The sequence below is a fragment of the Phaseolus vulgaris genome, chromosome 3 (assembly GCF_000499845.2).
Source record: "Phaseolus vulgaris cultivar G19833 chromosome 3, P. vulgaris v2.0, whole genome shotgun sequence".
In the NCBI taxonomy this organism is placed as follows: Eukaryota; Viridiplantae; Streptophyta; class Magnoliopsida; order Fabales; family Fabaceae; genus Phaseolus; species Phaseolus vulgaris.
The window spans coordinates 754,720-776,554 of record NC_023757.2 but is presented as its reverse complement, the minus strand read 5'-3'; the positions used below and the strand labels follow the sequence as shown (position 1 = coordinate 776,554).

Genomic DNA, 21,835 nt, shown 5'->3' with positions numbered 1-21,835 from the left:
AAAAATGACCTTAAATGAAAAGAGTATGAGAATAAAAAAAAATACTTTCGAAACCCCTTTTTCTAGATATATTTTAGGAAAACACATTTTTGAATTTTGGATATTATTTTTCAGAATGTATTTTCTAGGTGGCGTGTGTGTGTGTTTACAATCTTAATTTTTCATTTATTTTAACTTAAATAAATAATAGCTGCATTTAATTCTTTTTAAAAAAACCATTGATATATTTTCGGCAAATTCTCTCTTTCCTCTTCATTAATATGTATTTAATAATTATTTCAATACCAAAAAAAATGAAATCTTCCTTAATGAGAAATGGAAACTCCGAAAAAAAATATCTTTTACTATAGGATTTTTTTTATTATAATATATATATATATATATATATATATAATTCAACTATTACTATTTTACAAATTTTACCGTCTAATTTTTTCTATATATTTGTATCATCATATTTTTAATATTAATGTAATTTATTAATGGCTAAATGTCCAATATTATGTTGACATGCATAACAAAAAAGGTTTACAAAAAATCAAATGACATCAAAATATTATTTTACAAAATAGTTATCCAAACAACACTGTTTAACAAAAAAAAAGGACAAAATATCATTCTTTTTTTAACACATTAATACATTGTTAAATGTAAACAAAAAATGTGACACTAAGGATAATATAACTCGTAAAATAAAATTTTGTTAGTAAAATGTACAAGATTTATTTTAAAAAAGCAATGTACAAAAGGATAATGATAACAACTTATAATTTTTTATATAATCACATTACAACTTTTAATTATTATTTTAATATTTTTTCATATCATTTAATTTCAAACTTATCTTTTCTTATATATTTATTTTTAGGTTGTCAAGTTTCCCTGTATAAAATAAAAGTAGAATTTTGTTTAGTACAGTGTTTGCACAGTGCATTTTTTTCAATAAAGTGAGACCTTCAGACTCACTAAGCCTAAAGTAAGTAGTTTAATTTATTAAAATTTGGAAGTACAAAGTACTAAGAGAGTCCTAAATCACCTTCTATTTTCACACAAAAACTTCAAAAACCCAAGATCAAGAGAGTTCTAAATCACCTTCTATTCACACAAACACTTCAAAAACTCAAGATCAAGAGAGTCCTATATCCTCTTCTGTACACAGCTAGAAGACCAAACCACCCTAAAAAATTCTAGAACACAACCCCAATTGATTTTGGACACAAACACAATGAAGAATGTGTCCCTAAAATTTCCCATACCATATTCAGAGCAAATACTAAACACAATTGGAAACTAATTCATCATCAGCCAACACATAAGAGACAATTTATACACAAGTGATATTTTTCTGAAAAAATTCCAATTGTACTGATACAGATTGTGAAAGTGTGCCAATGTCATCGCCTAAAAAACATGTTTTCATTTGATGTGTTTCTTTCGAGTAATACGGAAGTTTGGTAAAAATCTGGTTATAGAATATTGAAGACCAAAAAATCTAACAATGTTTTGACAATCTTTCTTCTCTTCTTCATTATCTCCTTGTGAACTCAAGTGACTCAAGTATGTTTTCCCCTCGTATATATAGGAGAGCTGCTGCCACAAAAGAACGGTTAATCCTATCTGCAACGAAACACTTGCAATGAAGAGATAAGCAAGAATGAGTCCCCTAGAGGAAAGAAGCAGGGCAGATCTCAGGAATGCAACAACAATTTCATTCAAAATTGTCCATGCCAGATAGCTGCCACTAACCCCGTTTATGTGCCTAAAGGAGTATGTCAATGGTGGCCACAGATGCAAGCCTGCATATACAGACATGATAGAGACATAGATTGTGCTCAACACTACAGAAATGAGGAAGCCAATGAAGCTCCGGTGATTAGCTGCACCAACACAGTTCCCAATCTGCCAAAGATTTATATGATCAAACGAGCATTAAGACAAAGCAAGTTTAAAATGCTATTTTATCACTATAACCACCAACAAAATCATCCATTCTAAAAAAGTTGGTAGGTAATGATTACAGCAACGCTACAAATATTCTCCATTATTAGGTTTCCCTATATTATACTTTGAATGATTATAAGTAAAGGATTTACATGTGGTGATTAAACACACAATTCACAACAACAAAGAAACTCTTTAGCAACAACCAAACTGAGATCCATACAGAACTATATAGCTAAAACTTGATATGGTAAAAAGTTGTGCAATTAAATATGGCGTGCATTAATTACTATATAAACCAAAAATTGAAGAGTTGATTGCAACAACAAAACTGATATTTCCATAACTAGAAGACGATGGAAAGTGAAAACTTACAAATGGGCAGTGATGATCCATGTCCAGGATGCATTTTCTACAAGAACGACAATGATGAGCTCTAGGTGACTTTGGTTTAGAGCAGTAGTGACAAAAAGTATAATTTTCAAGGTCACCTTTCCCTACAGCAGGGTAGCTTCCCCATAACACATTTGGTGGTGCGCCAGCACACTGAAATGCTGAAATGCTGAAAAAGGAAATGGTGGCTATGGACAATATTGCTGTAATGATTGAGTGAAAAACTCCACAGAGAATACTGATAGAAAAGAGAACAGGATAAACTGCCCACACCCCACCAACTGCACAAAAAAACATGTACAAGAAAGTAATAAAATAATTCAGTCCATTTTTGGAAGAGCTGATGGATATTAAGGATTAACAGACACCACAATAAAACATTTAATGAAGATCTACTGCTAATAGGATGATCTGCTATAGTTTGACATCATTAGGGAGAAAAACAGATAATCATAAACCAAAGAAAAATTTCCTCAGCACTACAAGATCCTGAAAAGCACCAATAAGAACTGAAACTATAACATCAAATACATGCCCTCTTTTCATAGCCAATCCAAACTTTAAATAAAACAATGTAATGAAATCATCTTTTTAAGTCATCGGGCATATAAAATCTTAATCTAGTAACAATGCAAATTAGTGAGTAGATTGAAGATCAAGAATTAAAATTGCAGGACATGGTCTCTACATGGCAGGCAGACCAGATCTATATCCAAAGGTATTCACAGATTACAGATTTAGCAATAAATTCCAAACAAGATATCTCTCCAAATTCTCAGGGCATCAAACTAACATTTTTTGAGAGTTCCTACATATTATTCTTGCCTTTCTAAAAGCTGAATATATTAGACAAAGCACAGAGATTGTTTTTTATATAAGGAAAAAATCTAGATGCTTGAATTTCATCAGATAAATAATAAATTAATAAGGAAAAGGCTTCCTTGACTAACAAGAAAACCTGGGTATTCGAAGACACTAAAGAGAAATGGAGAGGGCATTTTCTAATAGATGATTTTTTTCCCTTTGTTCAAACAAAAAGTAGAAAAGGAAAGAAAAGAAGAAAAATAAAACAAGATGATATCTCGAAGAAGCCAAAAAAAATAATCTGAGAGAAAATTCTATTTCAGAAAAATTATTAAAAATAAAAACAAAAAGGAGTTCTTGTTGAGAAATAACAATATTCTGGTTTACGAACAATTAACGAAAGGAGTGCCTAATGAGTAACCACTTAAGTGCCTAATTTTTCTAAATAAAATATTATAAAAACAATTCACTACTAGTGATTTTCTCATTTTTTAAGGGAAGGCAATATTTTATTGGAAAGATAAGGAAAGAGGCAAACATAATATGATGGAAGAGCAATGCCATGGCCTTTACAAAATATTTCATAATTGCATTTTGCGTGGGATAAAGTGATTTTCTTGGCTTCTGTCTAATTTTTATTCAAGAGGGGTTTCACTGGTAGAGATGTAAGAAGATTACTTAAATTTGTTCATCTGATGTGTCTTTCTTGTATGCTCTAGATTTTCAGAATTATTTTGGTTGAATTTTCTTGCCATTTAGCTTATCTCATACTCTAAACCTTCAGATCACGTATATTTATAAGACCCCGAAAGTACTAGGACCAACGCACTAGACTGTAGTAACGGAAGACTTGTACACCATCTCTCAATTTGAATCTATCATACAAACTTCTGACACTAGGCAGATATTTGATAAAAATATGTTGGCAGGAAGAGAAAAACACAGAAAAGGAGGAACAATTTTAAAACTAACACCTACCCTGAGGAAAATAAAAACAAGTCTGCTCATAATCGATGACAATAAATAAAAGCAGAAAACAACAGGAACAACAGAGACTTACATATTATAAAAAATATAAATACGAGGACAACAGAAACAAAGCATCGATCACGCACTACTCTCCACCTGATGAACTTCTTCTGGTCACGTTTCTTTTTGTTATGATCTGTAATAGCCCCACACCAGCCACATTTGAAAGCAGAGGCACATGATGGAAGCAAAACACGCAGTCCACAACCCCAGCATATTGTCTCATAATTCTCAGTAACCTCAGTTACATATTGCTCCTATATGTGACTTACATGAGCAACCAAGGAAGCTACAAAATTTTCAAACTGTAGAGAGAAAAAAAGGCAAGCAATAACAGCCATGAAGTCATCTATTTACTAAATGACTGAGACCGAGAAATCATAAGGGCTAAGAATATTGATGTCCAAAATCATATGATTTCCAGAGAAGTTAGAAACTCCAATTACAAGTACAAGAAACAAAAACAAAGTATAATTACACATTATTCTTTTTCCGAATGTTAAAGATTCACATTTTTTGTCTGATAAATAATAATAATGATAATACAGTAAGGAGCTCTAACCTAACTGCTAAAGGATTAATTACCCACACATAAGCAAACTCAAATACCCAGTTTCAGATATTTTCTTCACATGTAATTAATGCGCGCTTTCCATTTGGGGGCAGAAGATTTGATTATAAGCATGGCACAATATTTGAAATTAAAGGGTTAATTCTCATTTGCCAACTTGCATTCATCCTGATTTAGGGAATTTCTAAGAATCAATGATATAGTTGTGCTAGGATGTGCGTAGTTGTCATAACAGCCCTTGTCTTAACAATGTGTTTTTGTTTTCAACATTTTCTAGGAAAAAAAATGGCATTTTCTTAAAACCTCTCTCACACAGCTTCCACAAAAACAATTGCTTTTCTTTTCCCCAAAATAGGCTAATTGGAACACACGAGGTGTGATAGATTGATATCTCTTTCAGTTTAACATTTTGTCATTTCATAGATAAGGATTCATTAAATGTCCTGCAAAGTTGAACATGTTGTGTACTAGAAAACTTGGAATGGAAATAGAACACTTTCTACTGGTTTATACAACAAAAACAAGTTTAGATATAAAGTCAACATGAACTCATTCTGGAATGAAACCAAACCTTTCTAAACAATCCCACTCTGTTCTAAGTTCCCTACTCTTCACCTTCTCTAACAACCACACCCACAACAATTCACATCACAAAAAGGGCAATAAACTAACATTTTACTCCTGCTCCAGAGGGGCAATTTCCTATTGGTCCTGTGTCATTCCTTTTCTTGGTATTCTCAAAACTTTCCCACTCAAAATTAAAAAGGGTATTCGAGAACAAAAACCCAGAATCAAGCTTCCTAACAACCTGATTTTGTGACAAAGCAATTTAACATTTGATTTTCTGTTCAATTCAACAAATACAGTTGCAAGAGTACCACATCAAATAAAACAACTTCCACTAAAGTAATTAAAACAATAATAACATAAAAAAGCATGATAAAAATGATTTCTTCTTTCTACCCTTTCATAATATTAGTCAATGAAACACACTCCAAGAGATTAAACGCATGCCACTATCTATATAACGAAAAAAGAATACATCTTTGGTTCAGGGTTATAGTTTGAATACACAGTGAGACTCGTATATAACGGAAATAATGGTTTGATTTAACAATTGATCCAAGAAGCGATGATAATTGAGAAACTAATAAAGAGAAAAAAGAGAACCCAAATAAAGAAATAAAGAGAAAAACATGGAAAGAAGAAAAGGGGTATGATTTGGAACCAACCTGGGTCGAAGAAGAAGAATCCATAACAGTGCAAGAATTGGGAGCTAAGCTAGAACTCGAACAAACTTGACGAAGGGGTTTTCAATTTTGTTTTTCATCTCAATAAATCGCACGTGCGATGACGCATTTCAAACCAACGAGTTTCGGTTCACCCTTTCCCACACTAGCTACAACCGGTTCGGTTCGGTTCGGTTCAAAACCATTCCCACGCTAGCATCTGAAAGAAGAACATTTCTTTTTGCACCCCATGATTTCCATGTGCACCCCTATAAATTTGAATATTCTACTTTTATTTTGGTATTAAATTGTGTTGTAGAAGTATAACTTTTTTTTAACAATACAAAAGTCATGTTTGACTTAAATGATTTTATTTCATATTTTTATTTATTAAAGTTGTGTATGATAAACATAATTTTTTTTATTTTTTCTTTGTTTTTACTTTAATTTTTTTCCCTTTTTTATACTAAAGTCGTATTTGATAGATATAACTTTTTTTACTGATTTTTTTTTTATATTAAAGTCGTATTTCAATACAACAAAATAATAAAAAAATCATGTTTATTCCACTAGTTTTGTCTTTTGTGACAAAGTTTTCTCCATTCCCATGGTTACAAATCAATTCCAAGCAATATGTTTTAGAAACTCAATATCTATGAAATATAATTGATATTTTTATTGTAGACTAAACATGCAAATAGGTAACAAGTGTAAAGACATCATAAACAAAAATAATAACTTCACACTTTCATGGAGATAATAATGTAGAACTATGAACCCTCCCCTAAAAAACTATTCAATAGTGTGAAATTGCATACTAAGAAATCTAACCAAAAACACAATATCTGAACTTCAAATGAACATCATAGTACAACCAAAGTAGTAGCATCAAACACCATTCAAGAATGTGTCAACCCTCTTATTCATGGCACTAGACAAGAACTTCATGCAAATTGGTGGGTTAACTCCAGCAAGTGACAGTATAGCAGCAGGAACACTCCACAAAGAATCACCACATATAAGTCCAGATGCTAAAACAGGACCAAAATCATTTGCCTTCTGTTTGTTCCTTTTCTCCCACAGAAACAGAATCAAGCTCCCAATGCACATGTCAATGGCAAAGTATCCACCAAGATAGAAGGGTATGGCCAAAGCCATAGGATTAGGAACAAACCTATGTAACTTGTACCTGGTCTCATAATGCAGCAACAAATCATGCACTATGTTTATAAGCATAGCTGAGAAGAAGAATATGATAGCTAGTTGAAGACAATGTTGTGGAAGAGAAGAGAAACCCTTTGCTCCTAGAAGGGCCATTCCTCTGTACACTTCTCCATAGGGTGCAGGGTAAGAGCCTTGAGGGTCACCAAGTGTGTAGGCCTTGTGGAAGAACCAAAACATCAAAGGGGACACAAGACACCCTGTGAAAGTACCTAAAACTTGGCTCGCAAACATGGACCTAGGAGATGCAAGGGTGAGGTAACCAGTTTTGAAGTCTTGCATCAAATCAGAAGCTGTTGAAACAATGCTCATCATCACACCACATGATGCAAGGCCTGCAATGATGCCTCCATTCTCAAGGCCAACCCAGGAACTGAATATTATGATGGCCACTTTGCCATAGTTTGATGCCAAGGACCAATCAGTGAGGCCACATCCATAGGCATTGCAGAAGGCCAGAACAGGAGCAATGAGGTATGTGATCAGCACATGATACCATTTCAGCTGAGGAAATATGTGTGACACAGTTATGATGGAAATAACTGCAAGAACAATGTAGCCACTGAAAGCAACCCAAGAGGGTATCTGATCTTTCGAGAAATACTCTGTGCGAAGTTGAGAATCAAGATCATCACTTGTGTTTTGATCAGCATCTTCATGGTTTGCAGAGGATGACTCTTTTTTCTGAATGTATTGGGAGATAAGACTATAGGCAACTCTCAGTAGCATGATGATGCAATGATAAAGACCATCCCCCAGCATCATGGCAATTGCTGTGAAGATCTGATCATGGATTTTTCATATGATTAGTACTACTCACAAATTTTAATTTCTAAATGAAATGCATACAAAACATTATGAACAATACTCCATATTTTTCTTTTTCTTTTTTAATAATATTATTTTCATGTAATGACAGATGATTGTTGTTGGTTGAAGTGTCAGCCTAACCGAGATATCAAATTACATAATGATCTCATCAACTTTTTAAAGAAAAATTATGAACAATAAAGGTTGCTAAGTGGATATGTATACCCTATATCCTTGGACACCATTCAGACTGCTAGTGGGTAGATCTGCACTATACCAGATTCCTTTCTTGTGCTCAATCCAGGGCCACAGAATACCCCATGAAATTACAGCTCCAAGAAGCAATGATGCATTTATCACATAAGGGCAAATCATTCCAACTCCAACATAGGTAGGTGAGAAATCAAAGTAGAACCTACACATTTTGAAGTTTGATTATTGTCATTATCAATGAAATACTATACAGTCATAGGGAGGAAAATGAGTTGCTGGAAACATATGTAGCAGGAGTTGTAAAAATTCAACAATCTTACAGTTATATTTTAGTTAAATTCATGTAGTAAAGACATATTTTGTCAAATGGAAATGAGTGAGTTTCTAATCATAATATGTAAGATGCATATGCATACATTTTACTGTAAGCTTTGAGACCAAATGTGGGAAAACTGCTAAATCCACAATCATCTCCTGCAGTGAAGAACCACTGGAAAAAACCAAAGACAAAGCTTCCAGAGAAGCTTTTGAAGAGCACAGCAACTTGTTTCCTGTTTACATAAGAATAATAATAAGGTTAAATTAGTCACGTAGTACATATGCACACGGACACTGAAAAAATATACGATTTTGAGATGGATACAAAATTACATATAATTTTTAAAATGTAGGATACGGGACACAGATCTATATATTATATAATTATAAATTATATAAATTGACAATAAAAATTTATGTGCACAAGTATGTTTCAAATTTTTCAGATTTTTTTTTAGCAGATAGATGTTTTTCATGGCTAATTCAAAAGAATTTGTTCTTTATTTTTATAATCATAATAAAAATTTATACAATAAATTTTGAATTTTTAAAAAATTAATGTATTTCTTCCCTTTTAAAATTGTGTTAGAACTGTCTCAGAATTGTCATAAATCTAACAAATATTTTTTGAATTTGACATTTCACTGATACGTGTCTTACAAGTGTCGTACGAATGTCAGTCTGATATGTGTGTCCGACATAAACACAACATTTAAGAAGAGTGTCTGAATCAGATAGGTTGATGGGTGACAACTTTTAAAAATATCAGTTTATCCATTTGTGCATGTGAATTCCATTAATACTTACTTTGCTAGCTTTGCTCCTTTTGGAGTGTGCAAGCTATTGACAAGAAGAGCTGTGGCAGTTCCACTGGGGTATGTCAGTTTGTACTTCAAAATCATCAGCTGTGAAATGGCAATTTAAGTTTCACAACTTCAACAAAGTGCAATCAAATTTGGATCAATGAACATGAAAGTGCAGAATAATGTTGGAGTTTTGTTGCTACCAACCTTTCTTAAAGGCACAATAGAGAAGAGGCCAACAAAGCTAACAACAAAGAGGAAAGCAAACATCCAACCTAGGGAGAGGCCTTTTGTATTGATTGGTGTGTTTCCCCCATTAAGTTGGGCACCAATGTAAGGGCTCATCCCAAGTAGATAACTTCCCATGCCACCTATTCACAAGACACAGATCAAATTTCATGTAACAAACAAAACAGTGGATACTATGTATGACTCAAAGTTAACATAGTATTCATCAAAATTTGGGAAATTTAAAAGGCGAATTCTTTAAGAACAACAACAAATATTCATGCAAATTTTCATCTCTGAAATCTTCAACAGGGAGTAGTAACAAACTGAAAGTAAATCATAAATTTACTTGTTTTAATCTATTACCCCTAAGCCAAAATGAAGGATAAAGAGTTTCATTGCATGTTGGTTATGTGTATATAGATTTATTTTTATCAATAGCTAAGAAATTAAAAAAAAAACTTATTTTTATAGAAAATTATGTGAAAACATATAAAAAAAAGTTATAGAAAAATACATTATAGGAGTGGCAAAACGGTAGACAAGTTGGGTTGTGACTATATAGATTAAAATTGGTAATCTGTCCTATGGGAGGTGGTCTTTAATCTTAAAAAAGGTTAATTTTTTTTTTATAATTTTGTTTGATAATATAACTTTTTAGATAATTGAAAAAGCAATAAAATCAAATCAATCTTTAATATTTTAATAAAATAAAATTTAATGTCTAATAAGTAAATATAAAAATGACAATGACGTATAAATTTTTTTAATGTAAATAAAGATTCATACAAACACTTTTACCACGACGAAAGAACAAGTTATTCTTTTTTAAAAGTATCAAAATTAAAAAAAGGGTGACAAGTTGACCAAAAAAAAAAAAAAAAAAACTCACTGCTGAATGCAATTCCAGATGCTGCAACAACAAAGGTCTGAATGACAGTGTTCTCTTGACGTGTGAAAGGTTCTCCCAGAAGGCCACAGTTGCTGAGGAGTGTAGTGTAGGACTTTATCAATGCAAACCCCAACAACCCTGCAGCTACATTCAGCGATGGAATGATCCCTGTCGTGAAGTTCAGTTTGCACACGATGAAGTTGAAAACCACACTCAGAACAAAGCTTGTCACCACTGATCTCACTGTGATTTGCTTCGTCCATGGTGGCACCCTTGTGTTCCTGAATGCCTCTTCACCCTTCGCCTTACCCTCTTCTTCCATGTTCAAATCAAAGATCACTTTTTTCTCACCTTCTCAATCAAAACCAGAAGATTCAGTTCTAAGCTCTGCTTTGAGTCTCTTGTTTCCTCTGTTTCTTGTGTCCTCTGTTTTTTTTTTCTCTTGAACAGAGAGATTTTTTAGAGGATTAAAGATATTTAGTTTTGAAAATCAAAAGATAATAAAGAATACAAAAATGTTTCTGTTTTCTGTTTTGAAAATATTTGTTTATTTTTTAGTCTGAATGATAGAAAACAAATATTTAATTTCCAACTACCTGCATATTTAATTTTATAAGTTAAAAGATATGAAATTGATTTAAAGCAATTTTTTTCCATGAGATTGATAAAGATAAACATAAGAATTATTTTAAAATGACAACTCAAATTTATATTAACTAATCCACTAATATTATATATAAAAATTGATAAAAAAATATGATAATAATAATTTGTTTTCATTTCTATCTCCTAAATAAAGTAAATTATATTCACATTAATCTTTAAAGTTTAAGTTTTGTGAGAGTGTGAAAAATTTTCTATTCTTTTACGACATCCTCCAAGGTAATCATGGATATAAATTATGTATCCAATAAAGATTATTGCACAGTTCCAACTATTTCCCTCGCATTATTTTTATTCTAGTTATAAATTACACATTTTAATATAAAATAGTAATATAAATATTTTATTAAAATAAATTTACTAAATTTATAAATTAATGTATAATTTTAAATTATTAAAATAAAATACCATAGAAGAAAAAAAAAGCACACAGACTAAAGGAATAGGGTTTAAAAAGTGAAATTTTACTAAGCGGGACAATTTTCCTCTTTTTTATCGAAATGTGGTTGTTTTGGGAAAACTTATAGATATGGAGAAATCATACCAACGCAAAAGAAGTCATGCTAAGACGACACGTTTTTAACATGAGTAGGTGAAGTTGTACTAAGATGAAATCATACCAAAGTGACTCGAATTCCGTTCATGAAGTTGTGTCACATTGACATAACTTCACCTTGACATATCAGAAAAGTCGTGTCACATTGTTCTCATATCTGTAATTTTTTCAAAAACACTTCTTTTTGGTAGAAAAGGGAAAAAATTACCCCATTATAAAAAAATCCTTAAAAATTCAAGTGTTAACTAACATGATCTGCATATACTAGAGATAGAGATTACCATACATACAACCCTCCTTAGACACATAAATAATTAACAAGTGTGACATATATTACCACAAACATAGAATAATGGTTTCATAATTTTTTTGTAGAGATAAAAAAGAAAGAATCTTTTTACAAAGATAAAAGTGAAAACAATTCAACATGTACAGTTACATACCCAAGTCTCCATATTTATTTAGAAAAGAGAAGTTGTATAATGAGAAATCCAAGTACAATATTTGATCATTCCTTAATTTCACATGAACATCATCATCCAACCGAAGAAGCATCAAGGACCACCATCCAAGAAGGTGTCAACCTTCTTATTTACAGCACTAGACAAGAACTTCATGCAGATTGGTGGACTGGCTCCAGCAAGAGCCAGTATAGCAGCAGGAACACTCCACAAAGAATCACCACATATAAGTCCAGATGCTAAAACAGGACCAAAATCATTTGCCTTTGTTCTGTTCCTTTTCTCCCACAAAAACAGAATCAAGCTCCCAATGCACATGTCAATAGCAAAGTACCCACCAAGATAGAAGGGGATGGCCAAAGCCATGGCATTAGGAACAAATCTGTATATTCTATACTTGGTCTCATAATGCACCAACAAATCACGCACTATGTTAATGAACACAGCCAAGAAAAAGAATATGATAGCTAGTGAAGACAATGTTTGGGGAGAGAAGAGAAACCCTTTGCTCCTAGAAGGGCCATTCCTCTGTACACTTCTCCATAGGGTGCAGGGTATGAGCCTTTAGGGTCACCAAGTGTGTAGGCCTTGTGGAAGAACCAAAACATCAAAGGGGACACAAGACACCCTGTGGCAGTACCTAAAACTTGGCTCACAAACATGGACCTTGGAGATGCAAGGGTGAGGTAACCAGTTTTGAAATCTTGCATCAAATCAGAAGCTGTTGAAACAATGCTCATCATCACACCACATGATGCAAGGCCTGCAATGATGCCTCCATTCTCAAGGCCAACCCATGAACTGAATATTATGATGGCCACTTTGCCATAGTTTGATGCCAAGGACCAATCAGTGAGGCCACATCCATAGGCATTGCAGAAGGCCAGAACAGGAGCAATGAGGTATGTGATTAGCACATGATACCATTTCAGCTGAGGAAATATGTGTGACACTGTTATGATGGAAATAACTGCAAGAACAATGTAGCCACTGAAAGCAACCCAAGAGGGAATCTGATCTTTCAAGAAATACTCTGTGCGAAGTTGAGTGTCTAAATCTCCACTTGGGCTTGTATCAACATTTTCTGGATTTAGATAGAGTGAATCTTTTTTCTCAAGGTATTGCTTGATAAGACTATAAGCAACTCGTATTAGCATGATGACACAATGGTAAAGACCATCACCAAGCATCATAGCAATTGCAGTGAAGATCTGTTCATGGATTTTTCTTATAATTAGCACAACACAATTTGAAATATTGTAAACAAATTTTAACTTTGAAATGACATGATACAAGATACCAATAATAAAGGTTGCTTAGTGGATATATGTGTACCCTATATCCTTGGATGCTACTTAGACTGCTAGCTGGTATATCTGCACTATACCAGATTCCTTTCTTGTGCTCAATCCAAGGCCATAGGATTCCCCATGAGATTATAGCTCCAAGAAGAAGAGATACATTTATCAAGTAAGGGCAAATCATTCCAACTCCAACATAGGTAGATGAGAAATCAAAGTAGAACCTGTAAGTTTTGTAGTCAGATTATTGACTTTCTCAATTAAATTCTATGCAGTCAGAGGGAGAAAAGAGTGTTGGGAAATATACACAGTAAGAGTTATTACACTGTCACTTTAAGACATTTATCCTATCAACCAATTTAAAACATTTTAAATATCACTTTTAAAATAATAAATAATTTGTGTAAAAGTAAACCGTCTTACCATATGAGAATTATAGTCTAATTAAATTCATACAGTTGAGTCAGGTAACTCATCTAATAAATCTATTTATAATGGTATATCTGAATTTTCTATCTTGATGTTCTTTTGTATTAGTACTATGGAAAAGTCTCTGAGCCTACCAGGATTTTATGGGATTTTCCCCCTTTGCTTAGTTTATGGGAGTCATTGTTATTGAGCATCCAAACAATGTTGGTTGTATGTGTATGTGACTCGAGAGTGATTCTATCTTCATCTGCCTTAGTTGTTCTTCCAAACATCTCGTTTCCTAATCTATCTGTAGTAGATGGAATAATAGTTTGTCTTTTTGTAAAGAAAGAGTTTAAAGTTTTTCATATTTTTACAGAGTACAACCACTGCAGTTAAAAACTTGCTTTGGTATAGCAGTATGTGATCTAACATTTCTTTGATTAATAGGTATAAATTCCCTAGGTATCGGTTTGCTTAGACGGTTCTAAGAAGTTCTCTTTGTATTCATTTGTATAAGTTTGGTCTAATCTTTCCATGTTTTTTTTATGCTACGTTTCATGTGATGACATATGTTTGATAGAATCTTGGAAGTCAGTCTAACTAAGATATTAGGTTTCATAGTGACGTTTAACATGATTTTTATATAAAAAAATCATATATAGTATAGACATATAACGCTGAATGGAAATTCAGTAATCTTATGTGTTGCTCTTAAATAAAAGACAAAGATACATTTGGATGGAACACATATATGCATACCTTTTGCTGTAGGCATGGAGACCAAATGTGGGAAAAGTGCTGAATCCACAACCATCTCCTGCAGTGAAAAACCACTGGAAAAAACCAAAAGCAAAGCTGCCACAAAAACTTTTGAAGAGCAAAGCAACCTGTTTCCTGTTTACACAAGAATGGTAAAGTTAAGTAAAAAAAACTGTTTATTCCATGTGGTATACTATATATCTGTTTATGTATATACATATGAATTGCAATAATACGTACTTTGCTAGTTTTGCTCCTTTTGGTGTATGTAAGCTATTGAGAAGAAGAGCTGTGGCAGTTCCACTAGGGTATGTCAGTTTGTACTTCAAAATCATCATCTGTGAAATGCCAATTGAAATTTTAAGTTCAACACACTGAATCAAATTTACATGAATGAAGGTGCAATTGCAAAATTTTGCTATAGTACAGTTTCTACAAACCTTTCTCAGAGGCACTATAGAGAAGAGACCAACAAAGCTAACAACAAAGAGAAAACCAAACATCCAACCAAGGGAGAGGCTCTTTGTATTGATTGGTGTGTTCCCCCCATCAACTTGAGCAGCAATGTATGGACTCATCCCAAGTAGATAACTTCCCATGCCACCTTTTCACAACACAGATTAAATATAATGTAAGCAAAACATGATATGCACCAAGCAAAGTCAACAACTTAGTAGTATTCATAAAAAATTGGGCAAAATAAAAGATTCATGGCGAATTCATTAAGAAAACAAAGATTTTATATAGATTTTCAACAGGAGCACTGATAAACATCAACCAATTCCAGAATTGATTTTGTCTTAATCTTCTACCCTGAAGCTAAAATGCAGAAGAAACAATTTCTTTGCATGTTGGTCATGTGAACATATATTAGTTTTCATGCTGAATGTGACCATAAGTAACTTCGTGTGACTTGAAAAGTTAACATAGGGTGGTACAAAATATATGACCAAAAGGGTGGTCAATGGAACAAACAATTAAGAACAACTCACTGCTGAATGCAATTCCAGAGGAGGCAACCACAAAGGTTTGAATGACAGTGTTCTCCTGGCGAGTGAAAGGTTGTTTGAGAAAGCCACATCTGTTGAGGAGTGTAGTGTAGGATTTGATCACTGCAAACCCCAACAACCCTGCAGCTACATTGAGGGATGGAATGATCCCTGTGGTGAAGTTGAGTTTGCACACAATGAAGTTGAAAACAAGACTGAGGACAAAGCTTGTGACCACTGATCTCACTGTGATTTGCTTTGTCCATGGTGGCACCCTTGTCTTCCTGAATGCTTCTTCACCCTTCACATTACCCTCCTCTTCCATGTCTAGGGAACCTCACCAAACTACAATGCAATCAATGTTATCTTCTCTTTCTCTCACCCCTTTAAATGAATGGTGATTTTGGTGTGATTTTGAGTAAGGACAAAGTGTATATGAGGTAAGCACATTGAAGAAATTGTGGGTGCAATTTTGTTTAATAATGGAAAATCTTGAGAATCAAGCAGTTTCTATTTACTACATCTTTTGATAATGGAATCAAGGGGTTACCATATTTGAAGGATTGATGAGAAATGATTAACCTCTTGGTTTTGGAAAGTTTTCATTACAAAGATTACTTGAAGTCATGGAGAAAGAACTATATTGTGCAATTCTGGTTTTGTTTAGAACCTGGGACAGTTGTATATCAAACACTTACCCTTTACTCTTTAAGGAATGTAATTGTTTCATACTAAATTATCATTAATTTTAATTATGTAAGAAAAATTGTACATGCAAAAAAAAAATTATGTTGATGTTTTGATTAGATGATTATCTTACATTATTGTTTCATTATTAAGACCTAAATTTTAAATAAGATTTTGAATTATAGAATAGAAAAAAATATGTTTTGTCTTAAAAATAATTTTTCTCACAACAAATTTAAATAAAAAATATTAAAATGAAAATCTTATTAAACTTTTGTATTTAAATATAAAGTATAGATCTTAGACATAATATAATACAATTCATGAAAAAAGAGAGTAAATTAAGACCTTTTTATTCTTTCAACAAAGATAAATTAAAGATAAACTGATGCTGATGGTTTTAATGTAATACACAGTTTCAAATTAAAACTTAAATAATTAATTGTATTAACTTTTTGGAACTAAATATTTATTAGTTACAATAATTTTTTGTCATTCAATAAAGATTACGTTTCATAACAAGGCACCTTATAATTATGAATTTTGTTGTAAAGTTACATTTTTTTGTTCTCATTGGACACAAATTATTGAAAATATTTGCCTCTAAAATTTTCACTTTCTTCTAAAATATAATTACTTAGAATCTTAAATCACTTTTTATTCTTTTCCAAATTTGTTCTTTCCTTCTTGAAATCTGAACTGAGTAATTTTCTTACTTGCTTCAACTAATTATGAATATTTTCTTGAGCACTTATATATCCCCCAGACGTAAGGAAATCTTAGAAATTGAGTATCAATATTCAAAAATATTTAATATATATTAATTAATATTTATACAAATAGACAAGTACATAAATACCTTTTTCATAAAATTATCTTCATAAATATCTATTATATATTATAATCTATGTCTAAATAAAAAAAAAATATGAAATAAAAAATTGTTTTGAAATTATTATAAAAACTTATAATATGATATTGTGAAATCCATATTTTACATTTTTCAATATGAAAAACAAGTCATACTAATTATACAACTATTTAACTAAAACGTTCAATGCTACTATAAATAAATAATTAATAAAACATTTAATGCTATTATGAAAAAAAAACTGAATACAACATTTAAATGAATTTGGATTATTTGGTGAGTTTTTAAAAATCATATTCAAGGGCTTTCTTTAGCCATGACCTTCAGGCAAATTCTTTTTTCAATTTTACAGTTTGCAATACAATATTTTACATTTTAGGATTGTAGAATTTAAAATACAAAATGTACAATTCAAAATACAAATCGTAGAATTTGAAAAGTACTTTCTAGCTTTGAATAGTTGAATTCGAAAAGTATTTTCTAGATAGGAAATGTATTCAAAAGATATTTATACATTTATAATTTTTTTATGTTATAAAATTTTAAAATAATCATTTTTAGTTCTTATAAATATGTGAAATTTTAATTTCAATCATCGTTTTTTTTTTCCATCAAAAATAATTTCAAAACACTATTTTTAGTTTCCAATATTTTAAGATGAATAAATAATATTTTAAAAATTTGAAGAGTTTTTTGAAGTTCCATATATTTTCACAACATTCTTATGTATCACTTACAACAATCACTTGACTTTTTCTTTAACATATATAAACCATTAACTGATATCATACAATACTAAGATTGAAAATAGTAATTTTCAATTTTATAGAAATTGAAATTAAAATCCATTTATTATACTAAAACTAAAATCATATTTAAGTACACTATTTAACATAATGTAACATTGTTTTTGGCATACTACAAATAAAATTAAAATGAAAACTCATTAATTGAACTTGTTGACACACACTAATAATTCTTGTTATTTTTTCTCAAGATACAAATGTTGAGAATTTTATCTTCTCTGAAGTCCACCAAACTTGAGTAGGCAAAAAACAAAAAAAACATGTCATAGAAAGAAGTGACAACTTAGTGTTTTTTTTCTTTCCTTTTTTTGGAAGTTGATGTATTGATATATTCATATTGTTGTCAATGATGAATTTTTTTTAGTTTTTTTTGAAATTTAAGTTTTTTTTTTATATAAGGGTTAGATCATCTGAATGTTTTATATTTATTATTTTTTTACTGATAAAAGGAAACATGATAGCAACACTTTCTTTCCATAGCCGATCTTGTTCATTTGTTACGAAGAATGAGAATAGGGAAAGTAAAATAACGTTGTTGTTGTTGCATATGATTCAATACAATGAAACACGACATTTATTTTACTATATATATGTTGTGTACTATGCTTTTGAAGACAAGAACAAGACTAAGACAACGACATCGACCAAAACTAGTTCTACATCATCTCAACCATGCCACCATGTTTCTTCTTGGGTGCCCCAGATTCAACATCATCATACAACGAACTTCCATACTTTGAACTTGAATTTTCAAGCTTGTCACCCTGACCCCAGATGGCATAAGCCTCTTCCCCATGAGCAGCCTCATCACCAATCTCCATATCCTCTTCAGACATTCTGAGTGGAACAAAAAGTCTGATGAAGAGGCAAATCAAGCTTGTGCTGATAACATTGACAAAGACGACAAAGAGAATGCCAAGGATTTGGATCCCCATTTGCCTGAACGCTGAGTGCATCATGTTGGGATGGAAACCATAGAAAAAGCCAACGTATTGGCCTGGAAATCCATAGAACATTTGGTTCAGTCTTGGCTCGGCAAAGAGTCCGGTGAGGAGTCCTCCTAGGGTTCCTGCAACTGCGTGAGTGTGGAACACTGCCATTGTGTCATCAACCTTCTGCAGTAGCTTTGATCTCTTGTGGATCACCATCATGGTGAACCAAGGAATTGACCCAGAGAATACTCCCATTAAAAGTGCTGCCCATCCCTGCACAACTCCTGAACAAGATAATACATGTATACTAGTTAGGTTAGAACAGGTTTGTGGATGTAAAGAAATAAGAAGATATTTAATAACGGTACGATAGATCGCATTGAATTCTTTATAATGATGTAATTGAAGGAATGGATAACATAGAAAGTACGTGTAACATGTTTTTCTTATTTGGATTGGTGTCTTTAGCTGCTGGTTTGCATGAATCCATTAAAAAATTTAGGTGCGGGACTTGTAGGAGTTTGGTGTGTTTTGTAGACATGTAATCGATAGTAGAAACTATGATAAAGTAGTTTTTTTTAGATTACCTTCTGTTTGTTTTAAAAACTTCTATCTTGAAGGTAAAAGATCTAGTTATGTGTTCTTGTATAAGAGTTGAGATATCCTGAAATATCTTTATTTTTTTTTTCTGATAAAAAATTGTATGGAATTGTTTATATTTTTAGTAGAAAAATTGCAAAATAAGTTAAAAGTTGGAGGATGAAATTTCTAAAGAAAAACCTTATGTTTTTCTTCATTTAGCTAGTTGTACTCAGTGCAGTTCACAAAAAGAAAGAAGTATATGTATTTTTGTGTATATATATGTAAAAATGGGGAATGAAAATTGAGAAAGAAACCTGCAGCAGGGGTAATGCAGACCAAACCAGTGATCATGCCTTGAACAGCTCCAATGACAGAAGGCTTTCGGAAGAAGATGACATCAAGAATGACCCAAGTGAGCAAGCTGGTGGCAGTGCAAGCGTGGGTGTTGAGGACGGCAAGGGAAGCATCTGAGTTCACTGAGTATGGATCTCCTCCGTTGAACCCTGTCCACCCCATCCACAACAGCCCTGCACCTGCCAGCATCAGAAGGATGTTGTTTGGAGGAAACCTTTCCCTGTCCTTGTTCAACCTTGGTCCAACCTGTCAAATCATTTCATATATTATATACTTTAACTTATTATATATGCATATTTCTATCCCTAAGACAAAAATTGATTCCATTAGACATATTAATTAAACATTAACCATAGTCAAAGGAATTAATGGATTAGATATATATTAATGAGCGAATTTTAAGTTTAACTAGTCTCAACTTTATATATATTAATGGGTGTTTCGATAATAGTTCAATAGTCGAGGATCTAAAATCAATGTAGCATAGACATTGACCGGACACCACACACAGATATATTCACTGAAATATGTATAATATCTAAAATGTAAGATAGGAAACAGAGACATGAATCTATATATTATATAAATTAACAATAAAGATTTATATATACAAGTATATTTCGTTTTTTTTAGCAGAAAGAAAGATGTTTCTCATGATTGGTTAAAAAAATTTGTTCCTTATTTTTATAATCATATTAAAAAATTATACAATAAATTCGAGTTTTTAAAAAATTAAGGTATTTCTCTTTTTTTAAAATTGTGGTAAAATCGTATTAGAATTTTCCGAAATCCAACAAATATCTCACAAATACGTGTCTTACGAGTGTCGTATCTGATACTTATATTCTCGACGAATACACCATTTAAGTGACGTGTCCAAATCTGAAATATCCTAAAAATAATGGAAGGAATTACTTAGCATATATATATAGATACAAAAGTTCTTACCCAATATGCAGCTGTGAAACCAGCAACCCCAGAAGACAAATGGATGACATATCCACCTGAGTAATCTATTATCCCCATTTTGGACAAAAAGCCATTAGTACTCCATATGCTGAAAGCTGTGAAGGTGTAGGAGAATGTGAGCCACAAAGGCACAAAGATCATCCAAGCATAGAAGTTCATGCGCCCCAACACAGCCCCAGCAATGAGAATCAGAGTAATGGCTGCAAACACACCCTGGAAATACACCATTGTCGCATTAGGAAAAGCCCCCAAAAAGGCCCTCTCGAACAGATACACATGATCAAGTGACACACCAGGCTTTCCCCAGAAAGGCACAAGTTTGTCACCAAAGGACATTCTGTATCCCCACACAACCCAACAGAAAATCACACATGCAAAAGCATAGAGCGACATGAATGCTGAGTTCACCGCCCATTTCTTCTTCACAGCTCCTCCATACAATATTATGAGCCCTGGCACACTCTGCAGACCCACCAGTGTTGCCGCCACAAGCTGCCATGCATTGTCTGCCTTACTCATCCACTCAGGGCTTCCATCTCCCGGCAAAAGGTTCGACGGAAACGGAACCTGAGCCATTTCTTCACACCCTCTTTCTGGTTTAGGGTTTAGGATTTGTGGTCGAGGATAATTGAATGAATGAATGTTTACTACAATGATCACTCACTCATATATGTACATGCACGGAGAGTGTGTGTGTTTGATGGATCAAGCGGCTAGTGTTGGCCTTTTGTGTGCATTGGTTTTGGATGGGGTTGTTTTGATTCTCACGACTAGCTGTAGAGTTGTTAGAGAATTCATATGTTGTCCTAGGGCATGTCGGTTTTGATATGGATGGGTAAACTTAGGCGGGTATTACAAACACTTTTTCTGCTAACGGATCAACAAAGCAAGTTTTTTGTGTCTTGGTACTTAGCTCTCTACCAATCACAGAAAACCTATATGTGTAATAATTGGTCACAAACATTCTTTAAAATATTTATGTAAGTATTTTAAGAATAAAACGTAACATAGCTTTTCCCATACAAAAAATAATGATATTTTT

General features: G+C 32.5%; 3 protein-coding genes and 1 pseudogene across 9 annotated transcripts; all 4 read right to left on the bottom strand.

The window, feature by feature from the left end:
• Positions 1–1,323: 1,323 nt before the first annotated feature.
• LOC137806070 (protein S-acyltransferase 11) lies at positions 1,324–6,104 on the bottom strand. Of its 6 annotated transcripts, none has more exons than XM_068605998.1 (5): positions 5,971–6,104; positions 4,199–4,424; positions 2,317–2,615; positions 1,747–1,899; positions 1,324–1,617 (listed from the first exon to the last, which is right to left on the bottom strand). In XM_068605998.1, exons 1-5 carry the CDS (start codon positions 5,992–5,994, stop codon positions 1,417–1,419), a joined length of 903 nt encoding a protein of 300 aa, XP_068462099.1. In that variant the 5' UTR covers positions 5,995–6,104; the 3' UTR covers positions 1,324–1,416. The 6 variants fall into 6 exon arrangements, with proteins under 6 accessions (XP_068462099.1, XP_068462100.1, XP_068462095.1 ...); XM_068605999.1 differs by having other exon boundaries at positions 1,324–1,899; positions 2,317–2,353; positions 2,433–2,615; positions 4,264–4,424; XM_068605994.1 differs by having other exon boundaries at positions 1,324–1,899.
• A 504-nt stretch (positions 6,105–6,608) lies between these two features.
• Positions 6,609–10,951, bottom strand: LOC137806068 (probable metal-nicotianamine transporter YSL7). Of its 2 annotated transcripts, none has more exons than XM_068605992.1 (6): positions 10,453–10,951; positions 9,540–9,703; positions 9,337–9,434; positions 8,628–8,762; positions 8,224–8,413; positions 6,609–7,971 (listed from the first exon to the last, which is right to left on the bottom strand). In XM_068605992.1, exons 1-6 carry the CDS (start codon positions 10,772–10,774, stop codon positions 6,856–6,858), a joined length of 2,025 nt encoding a protein of 674 aa, XP_068462093.1. In that variant the 5' UTR covers positions 10,775–10,951; the 3' UTR covers positions 6,609–6,855. The 2 variants fall into 2 exon arrangements, with proteins under 2 accessions (XP_068462093.1, XP_068462094.1); XM_068605993.1 differs by lacking the exon at positions 10,453–10,951 and adding an exon at positions 9,927–9,991 and having other exon boundaries at positions 6,623–7,971.
• A 1,140-nt stretch (positions 10,952–12,091) lies between these two features.
• Positions 12,092–16,005, bottom strand: LOC137806067 (probable metal-nicotianamine transporter YSL7; annotated as a pseudogene).
• A 2,607-nt stretch (positions 16,006–18,612) lies between these two features.
• Positions 18,613–21,369, bottom strand: LOC137808810 (ammonium transporter 2 member 5). The gene is made up of 3 exons (XM_068610092.1): positions 20,773–21,369; positions 19,785–20,070; positions 18,613–19,172 (listed from the first exon to the last, which is right to left on the bottom strand). Exons 1-3 carry the CDS (start codon positions 21,367–21,369, stop codon positions 18,613–18,615), a joined length of 1,443 nt encoding a protein of 480 aa, XP_068466193.1.
• Between the last annotated feature and the right edge of the window lie 466 nt (positions 21,370–21,835).